General features: G+C 36.8%; 1 protein-coding gene across 1 annotated transcript in view; it reads left to right on the plus strand.

The window, feature by feature from the left end:
• RPGRIP1L (RPGRIP1-like) overlaps positions 1-13,364 on the plus strand; it is a 66,611-nt gene that overhangs the window by 20,377 nt on the left and 32,870 nt on the right. Inside the window, exons 9-16 of the mRNA XM_010139510.1 lie at positions 1,378-1,517; positions 5,863-5,969; positions 6,201-6,251; positions 7,482-7,661; positions 8,298-8,415; positions 9,832-10,284; positions 10,815-10,966; positions 13,050-13,363. Coding sequence (XP_010137812.1) covers positions 1,378-1,517; positions 5,863-5,969; positions 6,201-6,251; positions 7,482-7,661; positions 8,298-8,415; positions 9,832-10,284; positions 10,815-10,966; positions 13,050-13,363 — 1,515 coding nt within the window. The remainder of the gene's footprint in view (positions 1-1,377; positions 1,518-5,862; positions 5,970-6,200; positions 6,252-7,481; positions 7,662-8,297; positions 8,416-9,831; positions 10,285-10,814; positions 10,967-13,049; position 13,364) is intronic.

A 13,364-nucleotide genomic window follows, 5' to 3' on the forward strand; every position in this document is an offset into this window, starting at 1 on the left:
CACTCTTTCACACCGTGAGATGGTATATGCCTAGAGATCGGTGTAACCAGGTGAGATAGATACTGTATGAGAGAGACAAAATACAGAGAGCTAGAACTGGTTTTATGAAGATCATATATCAAGAATATAAGCTCTTGCCATGTAGTTTAGAGTCTACAATTCATGCTATATTTTTTCTTTAATTTTAAAGTAATTCTTCCATTATGTTAAATAAAAATGCAGTTCTGTGTACTCAGAAGCACTTCATGTAGTCATAGCCATCAAAACAGGCTGTTCTCTTTCAGTCAGCATGTACAGTCAGCAGAGCTGTGTGGGCTGTCCCTTCTGTGACATTTCATTCTTCTGAATTTATTATGAGAAAAGAATTTTTAAAACTTAACTTTTTTTAACTGTTGAACTTCACCAAAGTGAAGAGTTCAGGAACTGACTCTTGCTTTAAAAAAAACCCTGCAATTTCTGATTTTTCGGAATACAGAAGTGATTTAGCTGGTTTATGATTGGTTAAAATTTTTCCAGTCAAGAAGAATGCAAGTATTGAGTAATAATAATGTGAAGACCATAGTACTCACTGTCTAAATTATATGAAAGCACATTGCATTGCTTTGTCATCTACTGGGAATTATACTGTAAATTCTGTAATGTCCTTAATTTTGTTTCAATCTGAGTTGGACATTTTCGTGTGGTTTCAGCAGTTCTGATTGCTGAATCAGAACTGTGTCTGTGCAATCGCTATTGCACAGAGATTGGTAGTTTACAAGTAAATAATTTGTTACAGGCAAAATAGTTATTCTAATTTCTTTGCCCACCTCTGTTTTTTATTTCTTAAATTAGGAGAAAGATTACTTTATATGTGCTTCTTAATCAGTATCAGAATTGTTGTTTTACAGTATGAGAAAACTGTTGTCACTTTGTGGTCAACATTTCTTTGAGAGGGCAACTGACTTTAGGCTCTGCATGTTTCACAGATTTAAAAGAAATCAGGTGGGTGATCTCTGCTCTCTCCATTCAGAGGTTTTGTGTGTGGAAAGAATGGTGTTGTCAGTTGTCAGTCGCCAAGGTTTGGAGTTGTGGATTACTCTGGGATATGCATCTGAATTCCTTTTCTAGTCCCACAAATGCTGCATGCTGCCAACTTTTCTGACTTTGGAGCTCTAAATTAAGGCCAGTTCCTTTGCTCATCCCACAAACTCTTTCATGTTTTTTAACCACAGCCTGAGAAAGGCGCCTTGGTTTCAACAGCAGCAGACCAGCATGTGTTTACTTAATTCCTAAGACATGATGACAGTGGTCTCTGTGCCACTAAAAGCTTTTTTCTTTATTATTTTGTGTTGAAGCTGATTTCTAAAAGTTTTTCACATGCCACATGTTTTATTGCAGTGTCTTCAGTATGACCCATGAACAGCAGTGGAAATTAAAGGAACAGCAGCTGAAACTCCAAATTGCTAAACTAGAGACTGCTATGAAATCTGATTTAGCAGACAAAAATGAAATCCTTGACAAGATCAAAGTAGAAAGAGGTATATTTCTGAAATAACTGTCATTTTGTCATGATGGGAGATTCTCCAGTGTTGGAGTTCAGGTATATTGCCCAGAAAAGAGTGGTCTCTGTGGCTGGTTATTTCAGAGCTGCCTTTTTAAGTGTGCTTTTGAACAATATGCTATGTTACGACTAAGTTATGACTAGCTGTTAAGTACAAAAATTGACCCAGTACAGGTTATGTGCTGAACAGGGGTCATATAACTCCAACTGCATTCATTCATCTGCTGGGTTAATATTTACTGTTTATTCTGTATTTCTCCTCTGCAGTGAATATTCTTACCGAAAAGAGGACATTCTGACAGTCCCTCTCAAATCGTAAATCACTCTTCTAATTTGATTTACTGTATGAAGTTACCCCTAAAGGTGGTTAATTGTCTTTCAACTTTGAATTCAGATTTTTCTAATGCCTTCAGTAGATACTAATTTTTATTTACAGCTATGTGCATTACAAAATACAGTATTCTTCTAATCTACCTACTAGATCGTTTCATATGTTTTTCCCATGCTGTAGACAACTTCTCATTGAATCTTTAAGGCCTTGCAATCTTTTCTTTTGTTTATTTCAATACTGTGCTACACTGTGGCAACATGAAGTTTACAAAACAAAGCACAGATTTTTTTTTTTTTGTATTTTTAGAGTTGATTCTTCATTTTTAAAAGGTGTATTTCTGTTAAAAACCTAATGAAATTAAGTGGGCCCGCTTGTTGTGAATGATCCTTAGGATTATGGCTCCCGTTCAGCATGTGCTTACCATTAAGATTGTGAGTAGCTCTGCTGACCTCAAATACCAGATTATATATGTAAATGGTTCATGTGACCACAGCAAGTCTTTGCAAAATTAGCTGCAAGCGATACTAAAATAATAACATGCCTTAAGCTACACTAATACGATGTTAAAACGTATTGAGTTAGAGATGGTTGTTCATGACGGGCAACACCTTCCATCTTCTATCCTGCCTGTGGACATTATGTTTAAGTGGCAAGTCCTTACGGTTCCAGCCCTAGATTGGGGCACTTAATAGCTTGTTGTACTCTTAGAGTGCAACACCACGTAACTATACTTGCAATTTCTATTGAATGGAACTAGCTGCAGCTTGCGTGGATATTGTGATACTCTTCAAGGCTTATGTATCTGGGATTTGATTACAGCTTCTTGGCTTGACAAAACTTAGGCAGTATAAGTTTCTTCAACCACATACTTCAGAGTATCTGCCTTTGTTGCACATCTCTATAACTGCAGCAGCAGAACTCTATAGCAAGGATTAGTGTCACTTATCTCTTGAATTCATGCAGTGCATATCTTCACTTGGTAATATATATGTCTAAATAATTTTTATCTTTCATTACTATAATCTCATGCCTTGCTGCATTTGTTGTTCATAGTTACAATACTGTTTTACACAGAGTACTGTACTAACTGCAGGGTTTTTTCTGTTCTCTCAGTAGGCGAGTATTTATTCTATGTCAGTAAAAGCTGATATATGAAATATACATGTCACAAAAATTATATTTCATTCCCTAAATATTGTTGTTCTGTCCATTAAAATACCCCCAAAAATATGTATAAATACAGTTCCAGTTTTATTCCATGGGCTAACAAAGGTGGCCCTAAATTGGACCTAGACAAATAGAGGGTTTGGCAAGGAAGAGGGAGAGAAGAGATGCTCGTGTATGTAATAGTAGGTCATGGGATGGTAAGCGAAATAGGTCTCGCTTGTCTTGGAAGCATGAACTTTTTATTTACAGGGGAAGGCAGTGATGGTTTTGTTTTCTTCTCCCCTGCTACGTGGTTGGTACTGGGTGGTCTATGAATTCATGTAGGAGGTGAATGAATGTGGAGGCTTTTGCTGATAAAGTTTCTATTTATGTTTTGTGAATATGCACAAATACTTAATGTGGTGGAAGACGCCCAAGCAAGTTTATTCAAATTCTGATTTTGAATGGGATGTCGTATACTGGCACAATATCCATTTTGATTACAGAGAAGAGTAGGACTGCACAGACCCGTGGTGTCTTTTAAGGCCTGTAGCAACACAGAGGGCAATCAGCAACCCTGTAGTCTGCTTCCTCTCATGGCTCTGCAGACTTTCTCAGAAGCTGCTGGGACAGCGTTTTCCAGAACCTCTGGGGCTGTTTTGCCCTCTTCCTTGTGCTGTTGCTATCATAGTTCTGCTACTAAAAACCCTGATACTGTTGTGGTGATGTGTTCTTGTGGGATGGTGTGAGAATCACCTCTTCTCTCCCTGCTCTGCTTCCCTTTCATTTATGTTTGGGTTGAATTAGGGAAAGCAAATGAAACAGCAGCCAGCAAGCAGCCCCAACCCCAATTCAAGCATGCTCCAACCCGTGCTGATACACTATTAGCAGTGGAAACAAGCAGTAGAGAGTTTGAGTGGCTCCTGATGTAAAACAGTGTAGTTATATGGAAAAACTGAATGGCAGGACCCTCCTGTCACTTCTGTGCCCTAAAGGCTCTTGCTGTAGTATTCCCTTTCCTTGCTTGTCTTGCATTTTTATCTTTGGTTGTGATCATAGCGAGCTGTTGACAATCCAGAGAGGCAACACAGATCATGCTAAGGTAGGCTGAGCTGTGCTAGATTAGCCTGTTTTGGTTCAACAAGCTGTTGAAAGTGCCTTGACTGGAACAAAAGCTAGTTTCCTTTCTATATAGCATTTAAAGTTTTGAAGTTAACTTGTTAAGCATCAAGTGTGAATGAATATTAAAAACATGTGCAAAAACCTTACCAGGGTTCATGTTGAAATAATGAGTGGACCGAGCTTGCTGCTCTTGTGACAGTGAGGTAGAAGTATTTGTGGATGGATAGCTTGTCTCATCCGTGGAAAAAGTGCCAGTTCAGATCTCAGTTTGTATTGTAGGGAAGAAAAACATCAGCATGAGGGCCTGTCTGTTGGAGACCTCCCAACACGTACAGGTTTTTCGGGTGTATTATTTGGGAGAGTCTAGAACACTCAATTGCTCATAAGCGTTTCATCATCTTTTCTGAAGGCCTGACTTCTCTGCCCATTCACAAGGCTTATTTTAATTGTTCTCTTATTTGCTTTCTAATTTTTAGCCCTTAGTTGTGTCTATTTTCTTCTCAAATGCATTACATTTTGCTCCTATCTGCAGAGAATTAAAACCTTGCCGGTGATGATATGTTTGAATTGAAAGTGGCTCTCGTGGAGTCCCAGCTCATGTATGAGTCAGGCTTTGTGGACAGGAGCAGAGGCATTACGGATGGTTGATTTTTAATGTAGATGACATTTCGTATAGAAACTCTGCAAAATTAAAACAAACCTGGTGTCAGTTTTGGAAACATTTCAAAACCCTTGAGACGAGCATCCCTGCCACCTGTTTCCTGCCGAGTTCAAGCCTCTAAGCTGCAAAGCTCTTCTGTTAGAACAGCTAAGTTGTGCATCGTGCCCAGAGGGTCAGCAGAAAAGATTCCAGCATTAAAAAGGTACTCTGGGCTATTTTGTTGAAAGAATAGAATATATTCCCAAATGAGTATGTAATGTTTTACCAGTCAACTCCCATGACTGCAGATGGGAATTACAAAGGCCAGTACTTGCATGTTGGGTTGACAGTTACCATTTACATCATTCTGACCTAAAATATGAATTTATTTAAGTGCATTGTATGAGAGTGTAAGTTTGGGACATTCCGAAAATACAGGAAAAAATGGAAGAATTAACATTGCTGTCAAGAGACTTGGAATTTGGCCAGGGGAGGAGAGAGAGCGCGCGTGTGAGTACTTTTGTTCCTTAGGAACATTAATGATTTTGAGAATGGCTTGCTTTTCAAACATTTCCATGTGAGAGAATATATGTTGTAACTATATTTCACCTAAACCTTAATAAGATGTGAGGAAAAAATCTTGCGAGATCATTGTGGATGTAGCTCTGCATTAGTGGGTGCTTGTGTAAAACCTTCTGATAAGTTTAGGGGTATTTAGTCATTCAGACTGACAGAGAATTTAATACACTCTCTATTCCCCTCTTCTGTCCCTCCTCCCAAATCAGAAAGCTGTACTTAGTTGGGCATATCTTTCTATTTAGAAATACAAGTGCTGTTTTCTGATGCTGTAGGTTCCCTTTCAATGAAAGTAAGAATGTTTTGGGTTTTTTAATCCCTACATCTATACCAGATCAAAGAGTTTTCTATCCCTTTGAGTTTACCAAAGATTTCCTATAGAAAATAAATTAGCTTCTACATTTTAAAATTACGTTTTCCTGCATTAGTTAATATGAAAATGCAAATGTCTAATTTTTATAATTATTTTGAATTCTGTAGTAAATTCTGTTCTTTTTTTGTATTGAGACCAAAAGGAAAAGCTGATGCAAGAGAACAAAGAGCTGCGGTCATGCTACCTGGAACACAAGCAACAACTAGATGAACTGAAAAATCACGTGGAGGTTTTGACCAAGGTGAACTCTATTTCTGTTCAGAATATGAGCAAAAAGCCCCATTCTGTGTCTTCTGGATAGTGCAAATACTTCTTGAAAGCAAAAGAATACCGAAATATAACAGTGTTGATTTATTCATGATATCAAGCAAAATGTCATGTCTCGTGAGAATGCATCTTGTGGCTCTGAATGTGTTTCTCCGATATTCATTCACAGCTGGTAACACCTGTTCATTAAGTATTTCTGTTTCAGGGAAGTGATACTGACGTGGCAGAACTCAGTGAAGTCCTCTTGTTTATAAAGGTAACTCGGAATAGACATATGGGGGGTTGGAACGAGATGATCTTTAAGGTCCTTTCCAACCCACACCATTTTATGAGTCCATGTATTTTGCTTTTTTTTTTTTTATTTTCTTGCTTTTTAAACCCTTGGTTGACCGTTTGACGTTTTCTACACAATGCCTGGTATTTTCAAGGGCTGAATCACGTGTACATCTTTTAGTAGTTAATGCTTCAAGCTCATCTGCGTGCTTTTGTCTTTTTTCAGTTAAGCGAAGCAGAAAGGAACGTGAAAAAATTGCCAGGATGAAATCTAGATTTATGTAGATAATGCATTGTAATATCAAAAGTGAATTAAAACATTGACAAGGATTTTTTAAGAAATGCTTAGTTTTTTCTCACTTCAATGATATATCACCCCCCTTGTTTTTCCTATAATGTTTATTAAAAACATTTTCGTTTATTAATTCTGTAATTGATGGGTGCGTTCTGTAAGCATGAGAGTTCTAAAATGCAGTATAGTGATGCTAAGCAATTTCTCTTTCTTTATTACAACAGAAAAATGAAAATACCCAGAAAATACTCTATATTTTTTCATTTGCACATAAGTTGTAATTTTATTGTGTACAGTGAAATTGAAAATGGAGTGGGGGGAAGAAATCAGTGAATTAAAGTAGTTTGCATTAAGTTTCCACAGTTCCAGTGATGTAGGTTTTGTTTTCTTGAGGAATTGCTTATGGTAGATAGAATCTTTTTCTGCTACTGAAATGCAAATGCTAAGTCTATAAAGATAGTGGAAAAAAGAAAGCAAAAAAAAAAAAACCCAACCCCAAACCAACCTAGATGAAAATTAAAACCCCAGTATTAGTAACAGAAGTGATATGGACCTGAGAACAATAGTAGTTCAGGTTTTGTACATTCACTGAAGCAGGATTATTGATTATAAAAAAGGCAAATATAATAAGGGGTTTGTATTTTCATTGTATAGACAGGAGGAATTGCTTCTGAATATCTCATACATTTTAATTGGCTCTTGATAATCGCCAGATTACATTGCTGAACATGATCCTGACGCTTCCTGGTCTGCCTCATTTCTGGTTTTTGTGCTACCACGTGCTCAAATTGTACAAAGTTATGCTTCCTGTCTTACTGTTGTTCCAAAGGTATATTTCGGTGTTACACTTAACCAGGCACAAATACATCCAAATATTTTGAAAAAATTCGCTCTACTGATTTTTTTTCGAATTTGCTCCAGGGTCAAAGGCAGCAGAAGAATGGGGCCCTTCAGTTTTTGGAAAAAGAAGATGACAACACCCGTAAAGACTTAGAACGATCCATGCGGGAGCTGCAATTAACACATGCGGAAACCGTGCAAGAACTTGAAAAGACAAGAAATATGTTAATCATGCAGCACAGAATTAACAAAGATTACCGGGTACTATCCTCTACTCACAGTGGAAAATAACCTGATAGTAGCAGGGGAACTTGTCAGAATTAAGACTTGCAAATCCAGCAACCAAGCCAGTCTGTTCATAGGTAACCTACCGCAAGGTTTGCTGCAGTCCAAAGTACTGTTTACAAGGTGTGAGGTCCAAATGACTATAACCTTAGTTTTATAACTCACCCTGCTCAGAGCCCTCAAACCATGCCTTCTGGGGATTATCTCTGAGCTCTTAGCAGGTCCCCACAGGAAAAACAGTTAAGCGTACTTATCAAATAAGCTTCCTTGTCCACAGCACTCTGCTTTTACTCTCCTGTGCTGGATCATTTCAGATCATATTTTGACTTTTCATTCAATTAATCTAAGTTTAAAATAACAAAATTATTAAAGAAACTATTAGGAACAGTGTCCCAAAAGAATATCTGGTCTTTTTTACTTCATAATGTTTCTAGAATTTGCTGAAATTCTAAGAGATTGCTGTATTGCTGAATTTAAAATTGCTGCTATTTGTGTCTGTTCTAAATGTTCTTTCCTCAAATCTATCTGGTTTTTAATTTGTAGTCAAAAGCATGGGCAGCATCATTGCAGGGCAAGCCTCAAAAGTCCTTTTTACATGCAATTTTTTTTCAGAATGAAGTAGACACAGTGACACAAAAGCTGGAAAATCTACAGAAAGACTATGAGTTAAAACTGAAACAATATGTCCATCTTCTTGATATTAGAGCTGCACGCATCAGAAAACTAGAAGGTATCTTTAGAATATATTCTCTAAAATTTTAAAATATTTTATCTCTTGCAAATTGCAGTAAATTTGTTCTTCAGTTGAAACGCCCTTCCATTTCTAAAACTAATAAAGTCAGTTCTTCATGACACGTTATCTGTATGCTGTTTATTGACTTAAACGATAAAGTTTATTAATCAAACAAAATTCAACAAAGCAGTTTATGCTGCAGGTGTTGCTGAATGAGAATTAAACTACCCAACTTAGATTTTTTTATTTTTAAAAATAAATCATACATTTATGATCAATCTTTTATTTTGCTGTCCTGTCATGACATAATTATTTTATGTGTTGCTAAAAATCCCAAAGTCATGGTATAATATACCCACCAAATATTTCAATACGATGCATTTAAAATGCTGTTTTAATGGCTTCAGTGTATAAGAGATGCATGGGAAGCCTGAGACAGGATACCTTGTAAACCCCGATGTCAAAACAATTTTCATGTTTTCTCTGCACTGCATCCCCTGTACCTGTAAGGACGGCAGGATCATTCACGTCCTGATTCTGTAAGCGTGAGACAGAGTTGTTCATCGTTTGCCACCTGTGAGGCTGGGCAACGTGTAAAAGTCTTTGCTGATAGTTCTGTCCACTGAAGGTATTACAGAGGTTATAAGTCAGATGTATTCGTTCTTTCCCTGGCGAATTTAGTTCAACCCTACAAAAATATCTTTCTTAATGTGGTGGTAAATCACCACTCATCGTGAATAGTCGGGGCGGATAACGCAACAACAGCTTGTGTGCACACAAAACCTTTATTGAAATACAACTGCAGCAAACTGCTGCGGCACCTACTTACTGCAAATTGCAACTGCGTAGTTTCTCTTATCGCATAGACTTACAGCTTTCCGTGGGATGTTACGATTTAAGTGTTTTTCTTGGATTGGTTTCAAGTTTGCTGTGCTGCCCAGAGATGAGCGGCTCTCCCATCACCCATTGACAAAACCTCTCTGTCTCCTCCTAAACAACACGCCTCCTGCTGTTGACTGACAGCAGGCTTAGCTGGGCTTCTTCCCGGATCGGCCGGGGGGTCACGTCCACATCTTAAGTCTCTGCTACATTTGCATACTGATGCTTACTTTGATCATTGCTTAAGACTTCTGAATTTTTCTTGTTAACTCCCATATAATCTGTTATTTATTGGTGGGGGTCTGTGTCTAAGTGTCTGTTGAAGCAGCTCCGTTGTGGAAGTATACTTGATTGATGTCCACGTGCTAAGTGAGCAGCAGATGTATGATTTTAAATATGTGATTTCTTGTTAGGTAACATGTTTAAGCAAGTAACATTGTTAATGTGACTGAATTGTGCTTTTTTCCTCTGTAGTCAGTCATACTTTATATTTAAACAAGACATTTTATTGTAGCTCTATTTTATTTGTTACAGCCCAGCTAAGAGATATCGTCTATGGTACAAAACCTCATAAATCCAAACCAGAAATACTACCAGGTGATCCAGTGGATGAATTTGATGAAACCGTACATTTAGAAAGAGGAGAGAACCTTTTTGAAATTCATATCAGCAAAGCGATCTTCTCTTCTGGGGCCCTGCATGCTCTTGGCAACCATGAACCTGCAACTTTTTGTACTTACGCATTCTATGACTTCGAACTTCAGATGACCCCAGTAGTTTATGGGCATACCCCCTCATATGACTTCACTTCTCAGTATGTTGTGCAGGCTGATGACTGCTTCTTGCACTATATACAGCAAAACAGTACCACACTTGAGGTTCATCGTGCATATGGCACGGATTATGAAACAGTTGCTGCATGTGAACTGAAGTTCCATCAAATCTTGGAAAACAATGGAAAGATCTACAGTACAGGAAATTTAGTGGGTAATTAACATATCAAAAATACTCTGATGCAGTGTTGTGACAATTAAATAATGTCTATGTGGCCAACAATGAATTAATGAATTACTATTTCAAAAGTAAAAAAAAAAGGTTTACACAATGTGCTGTCTCCTGTTGGATGTGCAGCGTGTTCTAGTCACTCTACTGACTCTTGGAAAGCTCTGATGGGTGCAGTTTTTCCCCTAATTGCTGAGGGCAAAGATGGTGTTGATACAGTGGTGCTGAAGTATGTGACATTAGAAATGAGTGACATACTGGAATTGTCTGTAAATAGCAGGTGAATATTGCAGAGTACAACGTGAATATGGTCATTTTTCCGTTTTGGATCATACTTGAAGAGCCAGAGGAGTTGTTGGTTCTAACATGAACTGCACATCTCGCGTCACGAACACTGTCATAATGCATAGTGACGAGTTAACTGCTCTGTAATTGGTGACATTTCCTAGCTTTTGAATTAGTCTTCTAATGCCAAAAATAAAATTAATGCAGTTCTGTATGTATTTATTCCTTAGGAATCAAAGGAAATGTTCCAAATTACGGTGTCATAGAATATTGGATCAGGTTACGAGTTCCTATGGATCACGCTATTAGCCTCTACAAAGAGAGGGCAAAGGCTCTGGGGTATATAACATCCAATTTTAGGGAACATGAACAACCATCCCAGGTATGTTTGGGTTTGTACTTCATAGTTTTGATTGTCACTAGAATATTTTGAATTATTATATTTCAGTTTCTTAACCTGTAAGCGCCAGACATCCACATAGCACAATACCCATGAATGTTAAACCAGCCAAATGTCAGGTCAGTGTAACAGCTGAAGCACTTGTTCTGTAAGGTCTCAAGTTCATAATGTTTGAGTATTATGAGAGGTTATTTCACATTTTGATTTTTAGTTGGATAATGTGAATTTTGATAATATAATGCACTATATAGTCATATTTAAATAAGTATCACAGACAGAAAGGACTTTCACATGTCTTTAGCGATTGTTTAAGAAATAAAAACAATCAGGTTGAAATGTATAAATTAAAACACTTCAGGGTTTCTAACAGGCTTGGTTTTTTAATCTGTAGCTGTTTAAATTACTCTGAAGTCTGGAGTAACTTTAACGTTTTATATTATTCCATAACATAAATTTATATTACACTGGAATCTGAATGGATTCCGTGATGTAATCTGATAAGTATGTTTGGTGTATGAATTCTGTTAAAGGTCAGTGTAGGCATTTTCAGAATAACTTCATGTTTGATAACATTGAAACATTTGCTTTAAATCTGATTTTTAGAAGAATCAAAGGTATTTTAAAGTAACTCACAAAATCTGGCCATTGTTAAATGCCAAAATCTGTTAGTTTTCTCTATTTTTGACTATGTTATTTCTAGCTGTGTTACCAATTCAAACACCGTTGAGAGGTGAGGCATGTGGAACAGCGCATTTTGTTGTAGTTATTGTAAAATTGCAGATTCAGATATGATAACTGAAATATACTAATTATAAGTGAGAAAATACAGTAGGAAAAAAGGGAGAAATGAGGAACAGCTTCCGCAGAGCTGTTTGAAACACCACAGTTTCCAGAAATGTTTCATGGCAGAAACTAAAAGTCATATAGCTGTAGCAGATGGTTACATTATGTTAAGGGCTCTGTCAATCTGCAGCTGCAAAAGTAGCTTCAGTTGTACAGTCCAAAATTTAAGCTTTCACTAGTTAAACACACATATTGAATTTTCTGCACTGTATAGCAGCAGAAATCATGGAAGCATCAACTGTACAGACTGTTACAATTTTTTTTTCCAGTTCTGTATGTAGCCAGAACTAGTAGTCTGAAGGGTGTGTGTTAAGGATGTAAACTGTCATGTTTGGGTTTCTCGTTAACTATTTCAGTGTGGATCATATAATCAAAATATTTACCACTTTATCACACAAAATCTAAATAATACACGTTTCCCATATAGCAGAGGACAGGAGTCTTGCTTCCACGAGTGAGATAGTGATGTACAATTAACTGAAGATAGCTGTGGTATTTTGCAGTAAAAAGGAGAGCTTTTTGAGATCAGTACAGATGAGGGCTGCCCATTTAAGATTATCATGTTATTTAATTTTTATTAAAATGAATTTCCCATTTTGCCAACTGTGGGTTTCAGAGTAAGTAGAAGCCATGCTGACAGGTAATGCAAAAAATCTGTGATTTTTTTTTTTTTGTGATCTGTATCTTTTCATTTACTTCAAACATTTATTATTACTTTTCACATGCTGGTTACTAACTTTTATGAATTTTTTATGTAAGTAAAGGTTTTGGAGGCAGAAAAGAAAACAGTGGACTCTGCAGTGCAATTTTAATTATTGAAAAGTACGTATATAAAAGGCATTACAGTTGTAAAAATTTCTTGATGCAGGACAGCTGTCAGGATCAGAATCCTTAACTTTTAAGTGGCACTAGACATGAATCACTCTTAAAACTGTGATCTTCACTGCTTTGTAGATAATCAAATGACAAGCAGATCATAAAACTTTGTGATTGTTTGCTTTATTCTCTATACTTGAAAGGATTAACCTCTTATTTCCCTATACCAACAATGCAAGAGATGTCATTGAATTTATAAAACAAGTAATATTTTTACATGTAAAATTAAACAGTAGTTGGAGTGTCACTGAAATAATCAGTTATTTTGTTCTATTTATGCAGTTCTTAAGAGTTCATCAACATAAGCATTCTAATGTTTTTAATTTAACTTCTTTTTCATTTAAAGCACCAGATACTCAGAACTGCTCAAGTCAGCACCTCGACAGATGGCAATTTAAATGAACTCCACATTACAATAAAATGTTGTAACAATCTACAGTCCCGAAAAAAACATCTTCAGCCAAGTGCTTACGTTGTCTACAAGTTCTTTGATTTTGCAGACCATGATACTCCCATCATTCCTAGCAGCAACAACCCACAAATAGATGACCATATGTATTTCCAAGTGCCAATGAATGCAGATTTAGACCGACACTTAAAATCAGAATCCTTAACCTTTTATGTATTTGATGATGATGAAACAGAAGAAAGTGCTTATGTA

The sequence above is a fragment of the Buceros rhinoceros genome, unplaced genomic scaffold (genome assembly GCF_000710305.1).
Source record: "Buceros rhinoceros silvestris isolate BGI_N320 unplaced genomic scaffold, ASM71030v1 scaffold23827, whole genome shotgun sequence".
In the NCBI taxonomy this organism is placed as follows: Eukaryota; Metazoa; Chordata; class Aves; order Bucerotiformes; family Bucerotidae; genus Buceros; species Buceros rhinoceros.